At 31.0% G+C, this 24029-nt stretch overlaps 1 protein-coding gene across 2 annotated transcripts in view; it reads left to right on the forward strand.

The window, feature by feature from the left end:
- Positions 1-244: 244 nt before the first annotated feature.
- Positions 245-24029, forward strand: part of LOC106073686 (laminin subunit alpha-like) — a 52693-nt gene continuing 28908 nt past the window's right edge. Inside the window, exons 1-30 of one of the 2 annotated variants that reach the window (XM_056012332.1) lie at positions 245-506; positions 740-1193; positions 1716-1946; positions 2373-2411; positions 2629-2712; positions 3314-3506; positions 4767-4898; positions 7471-7643; positions 7974-8079; positions 8218-8370; positions 9266-9377; positions 9718-9856; positions 10460-10580; positions 10740-10885; positions 11043-11137; positions 11748-11971; positions 13715-13851; positions 14486-14701; positions 15415-15555; positions 16086-16576; positions 16780-16882; positions 17543-17684; positions 18100-18286; positions 18702-18895; positions 19335-19466; positions 19635-19787; positions 20177-20323; positions 20802-21064; positions 21363-21539; positions 22919-23053. In XM_056012332.1, coding sequence (XP_055868307.1) covers positions 786-1193; positions 1716-1946; positions 2373-2411; positions 2629-2712; positions 3314-3506; positions 4767-4898; positions 7471-7643; positions 7974-8079; positions 8218-8370; positions 9266-9377; positions 9718-9856; positions 10460-10580; positions 10740-10885; positions 11043-11137; positions 11748-11971; positions 13715-13851; positions 14486-14701; positions 15415-15555; positions 16086-16576; positions 16780-16882; positions 17543-17684; positions 18100-18286; positions 18702-18895; positions 19335-19466; positions 19635-19787; positions 20177-20323; positions 20802-21064; positions 21363-21539; positions 22919-23053 — 4974 coding nt within the window. In that variant the 5' untranslated portion in view covers positions 245-506; positions 740-785. Of the gene's footprint in view, positions 1194-1715; positions 1947-2372; positions 2412-2628; positions 2713-3313; positions 3507-4766; positions 4899-7470; positions 7644-7973; positions 8080-8217; positions 8371-9265; positions 9378-9717; positions 9857-10459; positions 10581-10739; positions 10886-11042; positions 11138-11747; positions 11972-13714; positions 13852-14485; positions 14702-15414; positions 15556-16085; positions 16577-16779; positions 16883-17542; positions 17685-18099; positions 18287-18701; positions 18896-19334; positions 19467-19634; positions 19788-20176; positions 20324-20801; positions 21065-21362; positions 21540-22918; positions 23054-24029 lie in introns of both variants that reach the window. The other variant, XM_056012323.1, reaches the window with a different exon arrangement.

Genomic DNA, 24029 nt, shown 5'->3' on the forward strand with positions numbered 1-24029 from the left:
AATTTTCTTCTAGAATAGACCTAGATCTGGGCCTATAATTAATTAACATTAAATTCATAATCCATATTAGATATATAGATCTATCTAGATGTCTAAATCTAGAGTCTAAAAATCTATTATGTAGTCTATAGCCCATGAGGTCTTTAGATCTAGATTAACAAATTATTATAGATCTATTAGATCTCTTTTTATTAGAGAGAGAGAGAGAGAGAGAAAGATAAGAGAGAGAGACTGTAGAGTCTATATCTATTATAAAAGATCTAGATCTATATAGGCCTATAATAATAAGTTCAGTTGTGCGTCATAAGCGCAGTTCAAAGTCATCAATGTCTAGCCGATATTAGCATTTGATTGTTAAGAAACATTCACTCCTGAATGACTCAGTGAAAAATATCCTGACAGCTGTTGCATGCAATGCGGGACATGAAATTCAAACATAAATACAACACTAAAGTTGTGACTGAGTGCTGGGAAAGTTACAACAATTTTATGTGTAGCTAGACTTGGTGTGTAGGCTGTGTTCAAATCTAGATCTATAGTCAACTAGTTTTTAAAGTAGCCTACTTTAGGCCTAGAGCTCTTAGCTCTTGATCTGTATAGTTATATTTCATCACATGTATTTTAAAATGAAATCTTTAAATAAATAATTGTTAATTGTGTGTAGCTGTTTTTGTTATAGATCTAGTCATAAGACTTCCTGAAAATAAAACAACTAAAAAATTAATATATTTATTACCAGAATTAGATTTAGTAGGCTTAAGCCAAAATTTTCACCAGCTCTCAAAATGGATTGTACATTATCATTAACCACAAAGTGTATCCACTATGGATGGATAATAGCAACATTAAAATTCATTTCTCTATGTTCTTTTTTGGCTGCTGAGCCAGTCAATGTTGCCTTAAATAAGCCTGTGACTGCTTACTACAGTTGCGGCTACTTTGGTAGAGAAGTGTACACAACGATGACTGATGCTTACAGCTCTGCCTCCTCAAGGCCCAGGAGAAGCTGCATTGATTTCAGCTTCAACCAAAGTCAAGTGAAGGCGTCCTACCCTCCTGAAGCCATGGTAGATGGACGTTCAGACACATGGTGGCAAAGCACATCAAGGAGTAGAATATATTACTATGGTCAAATGCTCGCTGTTGAGATGTACAGAAAATTAGAAGCCATGATTGACATTGATCTAAATCAAGTAAGCTTTATGCAGAAAATAATTGGTACAGCATAGTAATTTAGTTTCTTTTGCATAAATCTTGCCTCAGGCCTATTTTGCATATATATTTTAAAATCTTTCAGGCAGTTTGTTTCTTTTCTAGGCTTAAGATGTATTTGGCAGATGTTAGAATCTTGAACTTGCCAACATTTTATAGCCAAACCTGTGCCAACTGCCCTTACTTTTCAAAGAGATTTTTTGTATCAGTTATCATTGATAACCCAAGCAAATCCTGTGACAAGAATTTACACCGTACTGAAGTCAAGAGCTCTACCATTCACTTATGATGTTATTCCTGTTGGGAATGCTTGGCTGTCTATTGTTAAATATCCAATGCAACACTTAAGTTTTAACATGTTGGAAAGAAACTGGACCACCTGAAATAAAAAAAAACTTCCATAATAAAATCCAACAAAAATAATACTGTAGAAAAGTTTGTGATCTAATTTAACCAAAAAAAACAACTTTGAAATCTTTTCTGTCATGTTTTACTTTTGATAGGAGTTCCTGATGGAACAAATAACAATTCAACTTGGAGATGCTTTGACACCTCAGAAAATAGCCATCTTAAAGTCTCAAGACAACAAAACCTTTACTCCTTGGATCTTTGCTGTGACTGTCAATGATAGGTGCTCTTCATTTTTCAATGCAACATACAAGATGAGTCCAGAATCAATGGAAGATACAATTTGTGTTAATTATGTTGCTGATGATGTGCCACCAGGGGATAGTGTGAGTTCAAACAAAGATATAAGTTTAGTTTTATGCTTCATAATTTAACAAATAATTTTTTTTTGATCTTCTGATACAAAATAAAATCCAAAAGAAGTTTGACTATTCATAATTAAATAAGTCTATAATAAATATACCTATATTGGGTGTAAAAAGTTGGCTTTCTATTAATTTCATTTTAAGACATGCACAAAATTTTTTGTTAACAAATTTCTATAAGAACAAAATTCAATTCAAAATTCATATTAAGTAATGAAGTCATTCAACATCAAATTACTAGAGTTATAACCCTGGCACTCACCAGTTGATCCCTATTGTGTGCCATTAATAAGCATCCTTAAAAATGTTGACACAGTAAATGTAATGAAAATTAAATTAGTTTAAACTAATTAACCATATTTTACCAAGTTTTTTGTTGTTTTGTAGATTATAATTGACTTGACTACAGTGCCAGCATCCCTGAAGGTAGTAACATGTAGATCTTTTTTTCTAAATACAATATGTCTATATAATAAATGCCTATTTTTGTAGAGATTGTTGTTCTTTTTATAAGCAGTTTTGTATTTTTATATTATTTGCTTTATCTTTATTATCTACATAAGTATCAACAAGATGTATAAATAAATGTATGTCAATGATCTAGAACAGCATTTCTCAAAATATGTCTATATTTTATATTTAGGAATGGACCAGAATACGCTATATGAAAATAAAACTCTATGATATGATGTTTGTTTATCCTTTCAATTCATTGGCAGACAGTTATGTACGTAAATTATCAAAAATATTGTTTTGTTTCGTAATCTACTAGGAACACATCTTATTTACAATGTCACCTATATCTGAACCTTAATCAGTAAATTTAATATTATAAAATTATTATTATCATAAAGCTTTTTAGAAGTTTGTTTCTCTTAATTTTAATTTAAATAAATTAAATGTTGAAAATATATTTTTAAAAAACATTGAAAGTTTTAAGTTTAAATTTTATCATTGTGAAAGTATGTTCATTAAATAAAGCTTATAATGCCATTCTTATAATTCAATTTTTGATTATTGATGTACAAGTGTAAATAGCATTTATTTCTGTTAGGATATTAGCAACAGATGTTTAGGATTAAAACAAAATGGCTGAAATATTGATTTTTTCTTTGTTAAGAAATAAATGTTACAGGATCAAAAAAGATCAATTTCTTTATTTTATTACAGAAAACATAATGTAACATTTTTAAATGTGAACTACTTTTAAGTCTTTTTTTATACAGTTAATAAATCTTAATATGATAGTTTATGTCTCTTCAAATTACTTTTGTTTTTCATTGATAAAAATATGTAACTAAATATATAAGCCTTGTTTTGTCATTCAGAACCACTATGCTGTGGCTGAGCTGACAGCCAAGGCTGAATGCCCTTGTAATGGTCTTCAAACTGGATGTGCAGTTAGTAACATCACAGGAATGTATGAGTGTACTTGTGGAGGAAATACAAGCGGAAGATTCTGTGAATCCTGTCTGCCAGGCTTTAACCAATTTGCCTTTCAGTATGGAAAACCATGTGTTGGTAAAAATAATGTTATTTTTTTCCCCACAAAAACTTATAAACATATGTTGAATTGAAAGGTGTTTATAGTACACTAAACCTGAATGTTAAAGTAATGTTGTTGAGATGATTATAAATGTTTTTTTACCCTTTCATCAATGTATTTTCAATCATTATCAAAATTATATCTTTTGTGCATTTTGATAGCTGATCAGATAGAAAATGGTGGCTTAATGTTATTACCTGAGTTAGGGTCTTGTTTAAATCTTGGTAAAGCTGAGTGTTTTACTGTAGGCATGAACTGGACTAATTGTGAAAGTAACACAATCTATATAGTTACCTCTTCATTATGTTGAACATACAGTCCCTATGTATACAGTTGTCAAAATGAACATGTGTTCTATATCCACCTCATCAACAAGTGCAAACTTTCCTTTCATTTTACCTTATGATGTACAAACTTCAGCTGTTATATTATCATTCTCATGTCGGCTAGATATAGTGAGAGTTCACTAATCATTTTTTTGGTTTCTCTGGCAGCCACATGTCTCATTATATATTTCACAGATTCATTTCATCATGGATCCTGTAGAATGCTTCGAAGTAGCAAACATTATATAAACTATGTTTCATATTTTTGGTTGGCAGTGTGAACCATAATGAGACTCTAATTATTTTTTCATTTGAAATGTAGGGCCATGATAATGGTAGCAATTGTGAACTTTCTGATTCCTTTCCCATGATTCAAACATGAGATTTACCAATGAACAATTTTTTTTAGGTCAAAATTTAGTGCTTAAGATGCTATTCTGCTACTGCTCTCCTATGTTTGACTTTGTCAATGTTTTTCCCTCAAAGATTATGGTTTGCAGTCTTTTCAGTGCAAGACCAAAGGTTTGGAACTCGCTCCCCTGACAAACCAAATGCTTTGCTACATTCATGAAGAACATTAAGATTTACCTGTTCAAGAATTATTTAGATTAGTTTCTCTTTTAAACTCTGGTTTTTACTTTTGTAATGTTCTCATAGCGCATTGGGCTTACATTATTTGTATTAACAACACTATATAAATGAATTAATTTTAATATTATTATTTTTATTATTTACATATACATTTTGTTTACTATTTGTTATATTTATCACAAGGAAATATATCTCAATATTTAATAATCATTTTTGTTTACTGTCATCTAAGAAACAAAAATGTGAATTATGAGTTTGCTTATCTGCATTTGTTTTCCTGTAATATTATTTAGGTTTAAGTTTTGATATTTTTCCCAGAATGCAATTGTTTTGGTCACTCAACTACATGCTTCTACAAAACTTCAGTTGAAGAAGGAAAGCTTTCCATAGACAAAAATGGTGCAAGGAATGGAGGGGGTGTTTGTTTTGACTGTAAAAATAATACAGCAGGTAAAATGTGATAGTCTGTTCCATATGAAAAAGTAATTTTACAATTGACTACAGGTTCTGTTATGCATTTTAACAAGGAATATATAATGGTATATGTTGTGAACTCCTGTCATGGCTCTGACATGGACACATAAACTCCTGTCATGGCTCTGACATGGACACATAAACTCCTGTCATGGCTCTGACATGGACACATAAACTCCTGTCATGGCTCTGACATGGACACATAAACTCCTGTCATGGCTCTGACATGGACACATAAACTCCTGTCATGGCTCTGACATGGACACATAAACTCCTGTCATGGCTCTGACATGGACACATAAACTCCTGTCATGGCTCTGACATGGACACATAAACTCCTGTCATGGCTCTGACATGGACACATAAACTCCTGTCATGGCTCTGACATGGACACATAAACTCCTGTCATGGCTCTGACATGGACACATAAACTCCTGTCATGGCTCTGACATGGACACATAAACTCCTGTCCCTCAACAGTTCAAAGAAACGCCAGGGAACAGAAATATAAATTTAATGAAATGATTCAGAATGAACGGTAACTGTAAACAATGCCAGTGTTCAACTATTAAGTATACAACAAACTTTGAAAACTGCCTTCTACAGTACTTTTAGTATTAGTCTCAAAACTCAGGCCTCTGACAACAATGGTTGGGGGATGTAATATTATAATATCCTGCGCATGACGTAATGATCAAAGGCCAAGGTTTGGTGGAAGTTATAATAGTGAAAATCATTTGAGAGAAGTGCGATCAGAATAATTATGACTATGCCGCTGATAACTTATCATCAAAGGCCTAGGTGTGGTGCAAGTAGTGGAAATCTTTTGAGAGATAAAAGTGTGATTAGAATAATTATGACCGTGCCGCTGATAATTTATCATCAAAGGCCAAGGTGTGGTGGAAGTACGACCATGTTTCACTTTATTTTATTTTTCAATCGCTCTTTCTTGAAAATGGGCACATCATTTTTTGCCTTGAAATAAAGTTTTATTTTTTTTCCTAATAAAGGCTTACTTTACCCATCCTCATGATATCATGTCGCCTATATAAGTTTTGCTTTAATTCCTTTTAAACATTAAAGTTGTAAATTGTGTTATAGGACTTTATTTCTATCAATATTTCATTTCTACATATATATGTAAGTATGTATTTTATTTATTGACATTCACTTTAGATATCAAAATGGTGGGCCTATATTTATGTGAACATAAATACCTGTTTATACTACATTTCCATCATGATGAGGTTCCTATAACCTTAAATAATTGATTGAGTTCTTATTGGAAATAATCTTGCATGTATATTTAGGGTGTGACTCTCTCTCTGCCATTAGGCATCGATCTGATCTATTTTTTCCCAATTCACAGCATTGTTTTTAGGTTTTATAATTGATCAGCAGTTCTCTATTTCAAATAGCCAACATTGCCTGGCTACCCAAACTGTTAGAGAAATGCCTCTGGAGTTCACATTAAGTAGTAAAGGCAGATCTATCCTAGTTTTGAAAGATATGAATTCTGGCTCAAGAAGAAGGTTTTAAACGGAAACATGAACTGGAGATATAACAAATATCAAACACACATTAGTTACTGCCCAATATGATTTAATCAAGCAATCATCTACTCACAATCATGAATGTGACAGAGATAAAGCCATTGCAAAGAACGCAGAAGAAATAATGAAGGAGAAGATGTCGGAAACCACAACAATACCGGGGATGAAATGACCTGGGGATGAAATGACCAGTGATGAAATGACAGGGATAAAGTGACTGGGGATAAAGTGACTGGGGATGAAATGACCTGGGAATGAAATGACCTGGGAATGAAATGACCTGGGGATGAAATGACCAGTGATGAAATGACAGGGATAAAGTGACTGGGGATGAAATAACCAGGGATAAAGTGACTGGGGAACAGATAACAATAACAATATCTCAAGGATCGTGATTCTACTTTAACCAACAAACCAATGAAATAAAAAAAAATAAACATAGAATTCATCCTAACTTATAAAAACAATTCTACAATTAACAAAACTATATACAAATACAATCATCAAAGTAAATATAGTATATCATAGGAATGTGTATGAGTGTACTTGAGGAGGGGAAGATGGTATATATATATATATATATATATATATATATATATATATATATATATATATATATATATATATATATATATATATATAGAGAGAGAGAGAGAGAGAGAGAGAGAGAGAGAGAGAGATAGATATATATATATATATAGATATAGATAGTTATAGATATATATATACCATATTACAATATATTACATATATATCATATATATATATATATTTATATATACACCCTTTTACAAAATATATTATCTTAGTATCAAAATAATTGTTTGATTTACAATAAGCAGATTTTTTCAATAATTATCTCTTTTTTTTAATTCAAAAAGATTCATTAGCAAATGCATTAATATACATTTTTTGATATTTAATTAATAAATATTGTTGATAATTTAATATATATATAAATAACACTCAAGAGATTAATTTTGTAAATGTTTTAGGAATTAACTGTGAGAAATGTGTAGATATGTACTACAGGCCTGTTGATAGACAGCAGACATCTGAAGATGCTTGTCTCCCTTGTCAGTGCAATAGCTCAGGATCCACTGGGAATAATGCAACAGGTTTAGTGGATTGTGTAATGAACAATGATACACCTAGATCTGATGGCAAGGTAAACAATTTTAAACTGTCAACTATCTCAAAATCTAATTAGGGCTGTGTATTTCTTTCTTGCTTTAAATAAATATTTTGTGTATAATTATTACATGAAAGAAATATATATTTGAGTTCTTTGAAAGTAATGTAAATTATTTGGATTATAGATTTTATGGCACATTGGCACAATTCAGGCTTTGTCATGCCTAAATGTCTTTAAAATTTTCCAAAACATGGAAACTCATGTTATTACGAATCTTCATCTTTGCTATGGAACTCTTGTTCATGTCCTGTTTAGCTCTTATTAGCTTTTCTAATCTATCTTCAACCTATTTATTTCCTCCAGTCACCAGGTCAATGTTTTTGTAAGGCCAATGTAATGGGTCCCAAATGTAGTGAGTGTAAACCTGGATTTTATAATCTGCAGCAAAGTAACAGTGAGGGATGTTCAAGTAAGTAACAAATATCACTTAATAGAAAGGGGTTAAATATGTATATTTTATTGCACCACTTATTATTTGTGCAAGACACTATATAGAAATATAAAAAAAAACACCTCTACATTTAGCGAATATTTTGTTCACTACTAGATTGTAATTGTTACACAAGTGGTACTGTTGGCAACAGCACTCTTTGTACCCCTGATAACATAGGTCAGTGCAATTGCAAGGCAAATGTTGATGGCAGAGCTTGTGACAGATGCAAAGATGGGTTTTACAACTTGACAAGTGACAATCTTATAGGTCAGGTTATTAATTAATAATACTGTTTTAAAAAATGTATGATTGCCTTAATTTGATTAAAATAAGACAATGTGTTAAATAAAAATATTATTGGCATAAACTTAACATCTGTTTGCTTTATGTCGAATATAAAAGATAGGCTTGAAACTAATTAATAAAGATAATTGTCATTAATTGTAATAATTTTTATTTAAAAGTGTGTTGTTCACACTATCAGAGTACTATTTAAGCCATTTTGGTGGTGCCTCTATAGTAACATTATGAAGAAATGCACTGCTAATTACAATTTGTTTAGAGTTTGATAATAATACAAATTATCATTATTATTATTATCCAAAAACTCGGTTCAATGAAATAAATATTCTCATGATATTCTAATGATGAACTATAGTTACATCAAATACAAAGGACTTGTATAATTCATATAAATAGTAGATTAGCTTGATGGACTAAAGTAAACAATATCAAATAAACCGCAGTGACCTGCTTATCTGTTTATGAAAATGTTTCTTTAAGGACTTCCTGATGTTTTGATTGACATAACACACAAATGTGTCCCATATCTTGCCCCTTTATATGTACATAGTTTATTTGTACTTAGCTGTTTTAAAATTGTTTATTAAAAAAATGTAATTGTGTTTATTTTATTGATATAGTGCTGTGTATTGATCCTCTGCATTTTATGTTGGTCAAGGCATTTGACTGAATTTAATTCATCACTTTTTTGTACTGCATAGACAATAGGCATAATACACACTTTTAGACCTTATCTACTCATCTCTTAAGTTTTAGAAAAATGGAATTTTCAAAATGTTTACTAGAATATTTTTAAAAAATACATATTTTAATGTAAAAAAAATAAAAAAATTGTCCACCTTGTTTTTTAAATCTCCAGGCTGCACTCCTTGCAATTGTAATGCTGGTGGCTCTGTCCATCAGAATTGTGACAAGCAGACAGGACAGTGCATTTGTATCAGTCAAAATATTCAGGGAAGAATATGTGACAGGCAAGTCTATGTTGCCTCATAAACTGCAAAAATAATCTACTTATACAGTAGCCTAAACAAAATTATCTTTCTAACTCAGGTCCAATATTTTTTTCATTTTAATAAAACATATTTATTGTTTAGTTTTTGTATCTTTCTACTAAAAAATAACAAATGATTAACCATAACACAAATACTAATACATTTATGTTGAAACATGGAAGTCACTGAAACATTTAAAGTATCTGTTCTAATTTTTGTCTTATTTGTTTTATTTACTTATATATTTTTTTTGATGGGGTGAGTGAAATAAGCTTTGTATTAATTTTAAAGGCTTGTTAATTTACTTTGTATTACACAGGGTTAATCAAGGCTTCTACTATCCAAGTTCACACAGTATATACACAGAGCTAGAGGACAGTATTGGTGATGTGGTGGTCAACAGAAATCCTTTATTTGCTGGATTCTCTGGGAGGGGGTATGCAGTTGTGGGGACAGGAGTAAGTCCCTTAATTTTATCATTATTATTAAAATTATGGAATGTAGATTCTCCTTTAAAAAAATAATCTTTCCAAATAATGTTACATAATTTTAATTATTATATGTGCTAGAAACTAAACAAAAAACACACAACTAAGCAGTAAACATATTTTAGGAACAGTATAACTGTACTCTTTTTTCAAATCTTCTAAATAACATAACGGAAAAATTATTTCTAAATCTATTTATTTCAAACAAATATTTTGTCTGATTAAGAAGGATCAAAGGCAGTAAAACATATCTTCAAATCTATTGTTTGGCTACCTTACATGTGTCTTTAATGTACACTACTTTTATACACTTTTTGAGAAGTTAATCTCATCTAAATTTGTAACTCTTAGCATATTAATATCTACTTCTCAGCCAACCCTTCATAATAATAATTATTATTTCATTCATATGTAAAATTTCTGCATTCTTTTTTACTCTTCATACTTGAAGAAACATCCTTATTATTCTTACTCTTGTCTGCATTGAAGTGTTAAATATTGTTGCCCTAGTTGTTTTCATATTTCTGAGATAAATAACTTTAACTTTTTCATATGTTTCAATCTAAATATCAGAAAAACATCACATTTTTATTGACAACTCCCAGAGACACAGACTTGAGCAATAATTATATCATAATTGTTGTCTATCGTTCTCAAGTAGTTAACAATATCACAGTCCAAATACAAACATCAGGTAACATGGACATTTTAGAAGCATAAAATAGAATTTACTAAATAATCAATTTTTAGTACACTTTTCTATAGTTATATTGTCTTAGTGAAACTCTTGCACTAAGTTCATTTATTGAATTTTACTTAAAAAATAAATGAATTTTGTTTTTTCCTTCACTAGATGAAGTTGTCATAAACCAAACTTTGATATTGCCAGCATGTCCAACCTTATGGTGTCAGAAGATAGGCTCCTATTCTGATATCTTAAGTCTTTTCCCAGGGGCTAATCTCATCTTACTGAGAGTCAATAGTGGTTCAGCTTTATTGGTGAGTCATAGAATGTTAAATTTTCAAGTAACTATTTGAAAGATTGAAAAGCAAATACTCATAATTAATGTTACATTCAAAGTAGCATTATGTGTTCAGGTTGAATCAATACCATGGCTTTTATCAGAGAAGGATAACGTGTGTTTTTCTGTCACAGGATAAATTCATTGCTTTGCCAGTAGAATTGACAAATGTGACACATCTGTTGACAAGCCCATTGCCTACAGATTGTGACTTTGTTAGCAATATAATGTGAGTCTTTATTTTTCAGTTTTCCTTTATATGCATCTTATAAAATTTTTTTAGATGTTAACAATGATATATAACACTATTATAACCCATACTATTTAAAAATTCTTTGTACATTTAAAATGCGAAAACTTTCATAATTTTTTGAATACATTATTTTTCAAGCTTACATTGATTTTTCTTTTTTAATTTTCACATGTTTTCAAATTACTTAGTTTTAAAATATTAACTTGTTGTTGTTTCTGAAATTTGCTTGAAAATGTATAATTATGTTATTATAAGCCAGTAAAGAATTTATTTTAACTTTTCAAAAAAAAATAATTTATATTACCATTGTAACAATGGTAATATAATAATATTAATATATTTCCTTTCATTCTTTGTAAAAGAATGACATCTTTTCTGTTTCACCAGCATAACTAATTTTATTTGTTATTATGTATTTGACACTTTTATACTTTGGATAATATAAAATGCTTAAACATTGGCTTAAATTACTTTCTAATACACATTGACAATAAAACGTAACAGAATTTATAACAAGAATAATTATGATACCATTAATCCAATTCATCCAGTTCAACTTTATATAATGATTTCTTCATTATTTCAGACCAACTGATCCTACTAATAAGACTGCTTGCCAAAAAGCTCTCTTCTCAGTCACTATGTACTATTGGAATTCTCCACTTCCTTGCAACTGTGATGTCACTGGAAGCATTAGCTTGTTTTGTGATGAGAATGGAGGTCAGTGCCAGTGTCAGCAGGGTGTCACTGGCAGAACTTGCAACAAATGTGTTCCTGATCATTATGCATTCACATCAACTGGCTGTACAGGTAAGTGAAATTCATTAAATTTTTACATCAACTACAGATTTTTATGTGAATGGTATAAATATACTTTGAAGGCCAGTAGAAAAGATTGAGAAAGAATGGAATAAACAGATTGAATACTGGCTGCCTGGTTGTGCGGCTTGTTTGGATTTATTGATGGTCCCAAGTTCAAACCCTGCCCGCTCCCATACACATCGTCTTGAGGGAGGCTTGGACTAGGAAGTAAACTATCTTCAACATTTTACAAACAAAACTGGAATAGAGAAAATATATCATTATAAACTGCTTAATCACAGGTAAAATCATAAGATTCATAGATGAAGTAGTAAATTATTTATAGTGGACCAGTCCTCTAAAAATCCTTCTGTTTTTGTGAATAACTCAATTTGCAAACAACAGAAATTCAAGACAGACTTAGAGCAATAAACAAAAAAATACACTGGAAATGATGGCAAAATTTAAATATTCTGTCTCTGCTAAAATTTAGACATCGCTGAAATAAAAAGATTACTCCGTTCCACCAATAACTCTACCAACTTAATTACTTTTTTGCTTATAGATTTAATTTTAATTCATTAGTTTTCATTTCTAGTTCAACCTATTTAATGCCAATTTAGCACTTGAGTGACAAAGTTAATGTATGTTGGTTTAGTGCTTAGTACTTTTTTTTGTCTTCTGCAAACACTAGGCTCAAAATGAAATAATTTACACTGACTATAGACAGAAGTTGGGGGGGGGGGGGGGGGGATGCAAAGGCTGGGTGGAAGCGCTTGGCTTCTGAACCTATGGTCCTGGGTTCGAATCTTTGTGAAGATTGGGATTTTTTTAATTTTGGAATTTTTAGGGTGTCCCTGAGTCCACCTAACTCTAATGGATACCTGACTTTAGTTGGGGAAAGTAAAGACGGTTTGTTCTTGTGCTGGTCACATGACACCCTGCTCGTTAACCGTTGGCCATAGAAACAGATGACGTTAACATCCTCTACCCCATAGATTGCAGGGTATTAAAAGGAAAATTTTTTTTAAATAGACAGTAGTTATTGCAACAGTTAAAGAAATAAGTTCTTAAGTTCTTAAGCCATTAAGGAATCAATTATTCCGATTTAGGGACTAAACTCTACTCATTTTTAACTATGAAAATCTATAATCACATTTACTATTAATAATCCATATTATTCATCTCAATTTTAATGATTAAAATGTTCAAAGTTGATATGATATGTTTATTGGCTGTAGAGGATAAAAATTTTTTTTTTAATTTTATATTAAATTATATAATCTTGGTGTTGTTTGAAGTAAATTTCAATTTCTTTATTTTTCAATAATTACTTTAGATTTGTAAATAGTTTAGCTGTATAGTCTTGTTTCTTAGGCTGAGGTGCACAGATAGACACACCCAGTAACCAGCTGGCTACTTAATTCTTCTTAGCCCAGTCCTTGACCTGCTAACAATGTTAAGATTTCGGTGTTAAAATTGACTTTTGTGTTAGACTGAAGCTAGTATAAGATGATACAAATTTTATGTTTAAAATGAAACTATTTTGGTTTCCAACATTTTACTTGTACAAATACTTTGGGTCGGGAGTAAAAAATAATTATTAAAAAATTACTTTAACTTTTAAAATTTTATGATTAGGGCATGTTTGGTCAGTATTTCTGAACTTTCTGTTTAAGCCAACACTGAGTGATGAATCACATTTTTGTTCACATAGTGAGTTAAGTCAACTTTATTTCATTTTTTTCTCAGCCTGCAACTGTACTGGTTTAAGTTCTTCTTGTGATAGTGGAACTGGTCAATGCCAGTGTCCTGACAATACCATTGGACGTCAGTGTGAGTTTTGTGTTCCTAATAACTGGAACTGGTCAAAGACAGAAGGCTGTCAGGTAGGAAGAGTAAAATCAGTTTTTCTGAGATCCAATATATTCCCATAGCTGGCAGGGGGATGGAGGGAAAATTTGAAACATCAACTGTCCAACATATTGTATAAATTTAAAATTATTTAATTTCATTAACAAACATAATAGTTTTATAAGAGAATTATTTTCTTTATATCTACTACCCCTAAGCCTATGTTTGTGTAAATAGATTTTGGACAGTTAAATTGTTTAATGCAATAGGGGAAAAAAACATTAAGTAAACTTAAGTTACACATGACAGAAAAAAAAATCAAATCTTTTGAAAAATTAGTCATTAATTTTTTTTTACAATTCAATTACTATTTCCTGAGAATAAAAAACCAGAATTACGTAAATTTATTTAATAAAAAAAAAGTAAAAAAAAAAAAAATTATGACTACAACTTGCTTGTGTTTCTTCTCAAATTGAACAGCTCTAATTTAATATTAAGAATAGCAATAGTATTGTTTTACACATTTGATTACTTTGAATATTTATAACAGTTTTTAATATCCACTGACCATCATTTTGTGTTAAAAATTTAGTATCTTTTTTTTTAGGCAGATAAAAGTTAATGAATTATTTCTTTCAAAATTATATATTAAAATGATTTTTTTGGTAGGACTGTGGCTGCTACTCTGCCGGCTCTGTCAATCTACAATGTAACTTGAGTACAGGTGTCTGCCAATGTAAGGTTGGCTTTGAAGGTGCTAAGTGTGATAGCTGTATGAATGAATATTACCTATCAATTAACCAGGAATGCAGTCCTTGTTTGTGTGACCACTCAGGCTCAACCACCAAAGTTTGTAACAAGACTACTGGCCAATGTTCCTGCAAGGTCAGTTAGAACTTGTTTACTTGGTAAAACATTAAGAAACTATAACATACACAAAATAGAGCAGTGTAAATTGTTTGTAAAATGTTTTACATGTTTCGGATGTTCCTTCAGAGTTGAAGATAATTTACTTCCTTGTCCAAACCTCCCGCAGGATGATGGGGGATGGGAGTGGGCAGGGTTTGAACCTGGGACCATCAATATATCTGCATGACAGTCCAGCGCGCAAACTGCATGACCAGGCTAGAGTAACACCTTTAGTAAAATCACTAAATTCAGAAACACTTCAAGATAGAAGACTTAAAAGTAAAGTAGCAATTATACATAAAACATTAAACCATAATCTTCAAATACAAAACAAAACAGATACTCAGAAAGGCACAAAGATAAAGGTACATATCCTTGTTCCATATGCTAGGACAAAGTTTTACAAATGCTCCTTCTTTCCTAGTGCTATTAGAGCATGGAATGGGTTTCCTGAGTCAGCCAGGAAAACCAATGACTAGGCAGAATTAAAGTTATTGATTAATATAAATGACTAAATTGACCTAGGGACAATGTCTACATTTCATAAGATAAGATAAGGCATGGAAATTATTGGAGAACATACTTATAAGAAGTAAAATCTTCTAGAGATCTGTTCACTTAATAATTGCTTACTGTTCCATTCTATATCTTTGTTATTTATGAAATACTTTACTTATTTTTTCAAACAGAATAATACTGTTGGCAGACAGTGCAGTGAATGTGATGTGGGTAGCTTCAGTCTTGGATCTAGCCCTACGCAGGATTGTTTGAAATGCATTTGTATGGGCATTACATCAACCTGTGGACCAGCTGATGTTAAGCTAAGCTATGTAAGATAGACTATCTAGATTAGCTCTTAATCTTAATGGTTTAATGAACAATTGGTCTGCTGATTGGCCATTTCTTAAATCCAAATCAAACTTTGTTTAGGAGCTAAATACTCTGCCACTTAATGTCATTAAATTGTGTTGAGAATCTATTATATTTACATATTTTGTTTTACTATTCACATGGTAATTTCTTTTTGAAATAATTAAATTTATTCATAAATTTCAATTTTCGTAACCATTGACTAGTCTCACACTCTGACAGTACTAGTGTAATGAGGATAATTTTAATGATATTATTGCTAAATTTTTGCTTTCATTTCTCAGCAAAATTTTGTTTTTCACTATTTTGGGGTGATAACTTGTCAACTTTTTCTGTCTAGCTCTCTTTGGAATTTTAAAGCATCATTAAATAAAGATAAACAAAAATATTTATATGAAACTCTTTTATGCTTAAAACTATTCATATATTTTGCAAAACCATTAGTTTTAGTTTTGCTAAACTAGTTTGCATTTTGTCTGTACTCCTACAGAGTTTGTATAATCTGGTCATTAAGACAGACTCTATCACATCTACCCTTCAACTTGTTGATGAAACTTCTACAAATGTCTCTCTACCAGTTCGCCCTGGAACTGATCCAAAGTATGTAGGGGCAGTGGTTGTGGATGTGACAGCTGCACAACCTCAGCTGTACTGGAAGATGCCAAACTCTTTCACTGACAACATTTTGTCTCTTTACGGCTCAGAAGTAAATTTCATTGTTAACTACATCAATATTTCTACCTCGACACCATTGACTCTGAATGTCATTCTCCTTGATGTGAAAGGACTGAAACTGGTTTCCCCTGTCAAGAATGTCAAGCAAGGGGAGAATACTGAGCACAAGGTAACTTTGATAGAAGATGGCTGGACAAAGTTTCCTAGTGGAGTCACAGTGACAAGAGGGGAATTCCTCAAAGCTCTGTCAACTGCCAAAGCTTTATTGATTCCAGCCACATTTGTGCTTGGCAACCATACAGCTCAGTAAGTATCAGTAAGAGATTTTCATATTACATCTCATTAGTCTGAATTTCAAACACTTTGCATAAAATAATTTGTAACTTCCACTACCTGCACTATTAAACAATATTACAGTTAAAAATATAAAAAAAATATGTAACCTAATATTTGATTATTCAAATGAGTTATATAAACCTTTTTTTTTTATTTGTAATTGACTTTTTCAGGTTGTCTCAGCTGTCACTGGGCTCTGTCAGTGATGTTGGTCCAGTCAATCCAGCTGTAGAACAGTGCCAGTGTGGTGAAGGATACCAGGGCAGGTCTTGTGAGGTAACCCTTCACTAGACTTGCAAAACCGCTCTAACAATTTTTTTAAAATACTTTTAAGTTTGTCTAATCATCTAATGAAACTGTCAGTAGAGTTGAGCTGAAGGATGTTGAAATTCTAGGCCAGTAAAAAAAAAGCTCTCTTTCACCGACCTGACTGAGCACCACATTTTTCAGTAATTCAGAAAATCCAAACATTCTGGCTAAAGGGCTAGCACACTTGGCACTGCTGCCATCTTCCTTCTCTTTACCACACTAACCCTGTAGGATTGAGCAGCTGTGAAATGGTCCCTTGAGGAATAGCTTCTTTTATAGATTTTTGACATGGCTGTAAAGGCTCTTTTTGCAATCCTGACCTGTGCAATTATAGTGCACTAGCAGCTCTTAGACATCCCTTTTGACATAATCACTTCCTCTTTTGACCACTTTTACCTAAGTGCCACTATAGGGATGGGTCCAATCATTGTATCACAGTGAAATTTGTGTTTGTATATACCTATATTTCAATCACATCTATATGCTTTTGTAATAGCAACTAACTGTAACACTTTGCTATTTAAAAAGAAAACAAATTTTAAATTATTTTCCATTATGAATCAAATGCATACTATAAATTGCTGAGGTAATGTGGCTTTTTTTTTTATCTTATTTTGTGTTGAATAGAAGTGTGCACCTGGTTATAAAAGGGTAAATGTGACAACATCTGATTACTTTGGTTACTGTGTCCCATGTGAATGCAATGGACATTCATCACTGTGTGATCCAGATACAGGAATGTGTCAAGAATGCCTGAACAACACAGCTGGTATATATTAGTTTGAATGGTTGTCTTATAGACAAACAAAATGTATCACTCTGAAAATTCATTAACAAAAATATGCACTTAAAAAATCATTTTTACATAATTTTAATTAATTGAATCAAACTATAAAAGGCTTTCAGGATTTAAATTGTTCATTAGGTTAATAAACTAAAGAGTAAACCCTTATTTATTGGTCAAAATTAACAGATAATAATATTTGAAGTAATTTTTTTGTATATAATATTCAGATTTATTTTTTGGGGGGGAGGGAGAAAATGTAGAAGAGAAAAATATATTCCTTTGGTGAACATTTCTCATTTTATGATTTTATCATGAATCTATGTTTTTTTAAAGTTGCGAATACTCATAAAATTTATTCAAAATAACAAAAACATCATTTTTTTTTTCATAATATCAGGTGCTTCCTGTGAAGTCTGTAAAACTGGACACTATGGAGACCCAGTCTATGGCTGCTCAAGATGTCCATGCTATCAGCCCAGAGTTGTAAATGAAACATGCCATTTTGAGAACTCATCTGATGGTTTGAGTTCTGTCCCTGTCTGCAACTTCTGTAGGCCTGGCTATATTGGGCCTCTTTGTGATAGGTAGGCTAGTTAAGTTTATATGATTTTTTAGTCCTTATGTCCTTGAAGTTTTAAATTCATTTCAGAGTTGATAAGAAAAAAAAGTTTATAGGCAAGTGCTTTTACAGAGTAACTACCACTTTTTATTTATTTAGTGATTGTGAGAAAACAAGTGAAAGTGTTTCAACATTGTAATTATAATCTTATGACCATGTCTGTATGTTACATCAGTTCTGAAATGATCTAGAATACATATGTGCACTAGGGTAGAAATAATTGCTAAAGAAAATTATTGATATAATTAATTTGGCAACTTTTTTTTTTATCAAGATAATCCTTTAAAAAAAGGCTTAGCTATGTTAGAAATCAGAAAACATGTAGATGGCCTCCTGTAAGTCATACAGAAAGTTAAACTATTTTTTCCTGTTATCATTAGCTGTGATGCCAACTATTATGGTGAGCCACTGAAAGTTAATGGGACTTGTTTACCTTGCGATTGTAATGGGAACTCTCTCACTTGTGACAACATCACTGGCATATGTAATAACTGTTCATCTAATACTACTGGTATTAAATGTGAGCAATGCATGGCAGGTTTCTATGGCAATGCTTCTCTTAAAAACTGTCAAGGTAATACATGTTTTTCTTTCTTTTTAACTTGAAAGTTTAATAATAGGAAAATTTAGTTCATTGGAAAATCAAGCCAAAATTTTTAAAATATTAAATAATTTCTGTTTGTTTAGTTTACCTTAAGTTAAATGGAAATGACCATCTATACATTTGTTGTTAAATTGCAGTCTAAAATAATTACCTCTGCTTCCATTATTACAGAATTAAGAAAGAAGTATTAGAAAATACCATAGAAAATACCATAAATTAAATTTACATATTTTTCAAGAATCTAAAAAAAAATTTTGTCCATGTTAACTGAAACTGTAAAACATTTCCTAAAACAAAAATAATTAATTGAAATTGTGGTTATAAGATCAGGTTTGATAGATTCTTAGAACACTGAGTCTATACAAATTAATGAGTATTTATGATACATAGATTTTGATTTCTTCATTAGAATGTAAGTGCAGTGCATCAAACTCAACTGTCTGTGACAATGTGTCAGGACAGTGTTCATGTCTACCTGGAGTTGAAGGAAGAGATTGCAGTTATTGCCAGGCAAATTTTTGGAGTTTTAACTCAACCTCAGGTGTGTTTTTTATAAAAAAAAAAAAACTAAATATGAAGTAGAAAAGATCAATTTTGAAAACAGGCAAACAAATACTAACAGCTTGAGATTCTTATAGATCTCTTTGTATTCACATAGTAAACCATTTTTATTGTCTTTGGTGAAATGCGATGTGACATGTATAAATAGGTTGCCTACCTTGTCGCTGCATTGACCAGGGAAGTCAGAGCTTACAGTGTAACAACATGACAGGTCTGTGCACCTGCAAGCCATTCACATCAGGAGATGCCTGTGACACATGTGCAGATGGTTACTATGGACTACCCCTTCAACCATGCCAGGGTATATGTACATTCAAATGTAACAAATAATTTCCATTTCATGTAATATACAAAAGGATACAATTATATAGTGGCAAAAAAGTTTTTATATAAATTATTGCTACCACAAATTGAAATGTAATGTTTATTTATTTTTTAAAGTTCTTATTGTTTTAAACATTTTTATTTGAAAAGAAAACAAAAATGCTTTAGACTAGTTTAATTGATTTTAAAAATATTTTAATTTTAACCATTTATGTCTTTTTCTTTTGTTTAATTTTCTTAAAAAAAAGATTTCTAAAAACTTTTTTACTAAGACATTTGTGAAGTTAGAAAATTTTTAATTTTTCTTGTCTCTTTCTTGCTACATTTTTTACTGTTTCTTTAAGTTTTTCTTTGTGTATAACTCAGCTTGTAACTGTAACACTACCGGCTCAGTAGCTGCAACATCTTGTAATAAAACTAGTGGGCAATGTCAGTGCCTGCCAGGTGTTGGAGGTCTTAAGTGTGACAAGTGCCTTCCTTTTTTTGTGAATTTCACCACTACTGGATGTCAGGGTAAATAAATATAAATGTTCCAACATTTTGTTTAAAACTTTTTGTTAGCAGACTCATGTAATAGCATTAGCTTAATTTATAGTGCAAAACCAAAATATATAGAGATAAATTGTGTTTAGAATAAATATTAATATTTTTATTATTAGTATGTCAATGAAATTTTTAATTTAATTTGCAATATATAGTATGAAATTAAATTCTATTCATATATTTTTGTTTATGGATGCTGGTCTACAAAGTATTAGCTTGAGCATCCTTATTCTTATGAAGATTAGCTTAAATTTAAATTAATTAGTTTCACATTCTTTGAATTCTTATAAAATTAAAGTTTTATTTTGGCCTTACTATTATTTTATAACAAAAACAACAACAACTATGTTATTGTAGAATTAGCATTATTTAAATTATTCATTGACTTTATGTTACTGGTTGTTGTAAGAATAAATTTACATAATTGTATTCAATAATTGTTCTTCAGAGTGTGGACAGTGCCAAAAGTCATTTGGTCAAGATATTACCAGCCTGATACAAGTTGGACAGACACTATTCAACAAAACAAAGTCAACTCTCCTAGTTCAGAAAGAAGGCTACAGACTAAACAGTTTGTCACTAAAACTAAATGAGAGTATCAACCTTTTAGGTTTAGCTGGTAGCAATGCAACATCTGTTCAGGACATCATTCAAAATGTTGATAGTCAGAAGCGTGCTCTTAATAGCACATTGCAGATGGCTAAATCTAACGTAAGTAATTATTAAATACAATAGCCATACTTTTTACATATCTCTAATATAGCTATATTGAATACTAACCATTATTTTTTCTATTCTATACTTGTAGAAAGCTATAAGCTATATAGATAGATCTATTTTATTTTCATTTTAAACATGATGTTTCTTTTTTTTAAATGTCTATTAAGTTCTTTGACTAAATAGTGGCCTTCTTGTTTTAATTTTTTTAAATATTCTGACTGGAAAATAAATTAATAATTATATTGAAACTTCAATATGATTCAAACATGCACTGTGATTCTCCCATCAGGTAGCTCAGCTCTCAATAGCCGTTGAACAAACAAAATCTGACAGTGATACAGTACTCTCCAAATTTAGCAGCATGAAAGATATCAGTACAAACTTATCATCATCAGCTTCATCTTTTGAAGAGAAACTTAAGAACTACCTTCTTTACCTTGAGCAGTATAATTCAACAGCCTCTCAGGTAAAGCGTGTTATGTTCAGACTTCTGTCATTTATTTGCTCAGTTTAAAATATATTATCAGCAAGAATTACTTCATCTATTACACCAGAATGACTGGGTGTCAAAATTGGCCTTGGCACTACCATACAAAATGGCCCACTAAGCATGTCATAATACGTGCATCCTGCACACATAATATATAAAGTTATATAATGCCATTCAAATTAAAGGATGAATGGTATTCCGTTATGTTTTGTATTTCTATTTATAGGTAGGGTTAGAGGTTAAATAAAATCTCAATGTGCTACCAAACAAATTGACATTACAATCTTAATTGAATACTTCATTACAGGCTTTTTTATACTTTGTGATGTTGCTAAAATAGTAAAGCATAACTTTGAAAAATGGAGTAGCCGAAAGTTCCTTGTACTGTATACAATAGTATTTCAACATTCATGGCATAGGAATATCCCTTATCAACAAACTATGTGCTAACTGATTGTTTATGATTGTGACCTAATTAATTTCTTTTGGAACATCTTAACCAATATCTAAGACAAGTTCATTACCATTGGAACTATAGACTACTGCATATGATACTAACTCATAACAACAGGATATAAGTAGCAATAATTTATAAGTTCAGGTCCCATAATAGATTCTCCAGAGTAGGCTCACACTAACATGACATCTATAGGACTATAAAAAATAGGCCTTTGATTGTTTGTTAATTGCTTAGAGTGTATAAAGGATTGAAGCATACCAAAAGCATGATTTAAGGTTATAGGCTAGACTATTTTTATAGATAGTGTTGCCAGTATTGCACAGAGAAGTCTGTTAAGATCTTTTATAAAAAGTAAGTCGAGGGCCAATCACATTAACGAGTTTTGCTGTCATTCAGAGTGGCCTATTCAGCAGTACCACTGGCTCATTTAGGTACAGGCTCACAGGCATTTTCCTGAATGCCCATATAGCCAGTCTGCCCACATAATAAAGTAACTGCCTGCAATCAACTTTATACATGCAATTTTTGTATATGAAGGAGTAACTTAGAAGTAGAAATTTAATTTGTTTAGAGAATAAATTAGTTTTTTTTTTTTTAGATAATTAGTAGGCTATTCAAACAGTACTAGAATGTACAAACATGTGTTACATGTTTCCTAAACAGACAATTATTTTTGTGTTCTGCATTGTTTTGCCATAATCCTTTTTTTTTGTTGTAACTTAAGCTGCTTTGTCTTGTCATATAGAAATTCTATTCCAAAAAACATATCTTAGTAAATCTTTGTTTCCTGACTCCTAACTTGTGTTTGTCTTAACTAATTTGATTTGATTTCACTGATAGAAAAATGCTTTACATAGTTTATAATTCTTAATATAATTATTTTTCTTCCTAAAAGTATCTATACAGAAATTCTACTTTTGGATCAGTACTTTCATTTTCCAATGAAAATGAAATTGTCGGAAATTTTTTGTCATCAGTAAATAGTAGTATTGGTTTGATGTCTGCTACCAATACAGTTATAAGTCAACAGGTAAGAACAGTTTCCAAGTTTTTATGATGATATCAGATCATTGCTAGGGTTGGTGCTACCTCATATTCTGCAAACAAATCTATTGTCTATTACAGGGGTAGCAACCTATTTCTATTAAGGGATGCATTTTTTTAAATTTGGAATTGGATGCAGCATATATATAATATATATATATATAAAATATGTAGGCCTACTTACAACTTAGAAAAATACACTAGCTAATTGTATATAATGTCTTTTAATTCACATTTATACTGTATTATGTATTAAAATTATTTTTTTTTTACTCTCTCAATTGAGGAATTACAGCAAGACTACTTTTAAAACTAATTTTACTAATATTCCTAGAAATTTTGTTTCCATCATTTTACATCACAACATTGCACCACAAATGAACAGTTGTACTTTATGTGAAGTATTTAACTGTTAATGCTCATGCAAAATGTTCTGGAACTGTGGAACAAGATTACTAGTTGTTATCCTCATGACTGCTGTCAAATTTTAGTCAGTCATCATCAATCTGTTCTTACACTTGCTCATTTTCAAGCAAAAAAAAAAAGCTTGTTCACGGATGAATGTGAACCCAAATGTGAAATTTTACCTGCAAAGTTTTTTTAAGTGTGAAAATACAGCTTTGACACCTATAGAAATCCTGCAGAAGAACTGACTTGAACTTCTTTTTTAGGTCATAATTTGCTTTAAGGTATGTCCTCTCAAGCTGAATTAGCTTCTGCACTAAATTGTGATCTGGGAGTAGTGAAAACTGGTTCCAAGCTCTTGATGTTTTCAACTTCCTTCTTTCAAATTCCACAATCAAGTCTTGTACATTTCAACCATTTCACTCAGCAAAGGAAAATGGCAAAACCTGTTTTCACTTGTTTGCCTGGAGAAATGGGATAGCTTTGTATGAAAAGATTTAACATACACATACATTTCATGTGCAAACAACCTTTTATAATGCGATCAATGAAAAACA

This window comes from Biomphalaria glabrata, chromosome 1 (genome assembly GCF_947242115.1).
Source record: "Biomphalaria glabrata chromosome 1, xgBioGlab47.1, whole genome shotgun sequence".
Lineage (NCBI taxonomy): Eukaryota > Metazoa > Mollusca > Gastropoda > Planorbidae > Biomphalaria > Biomphalaria glabrata.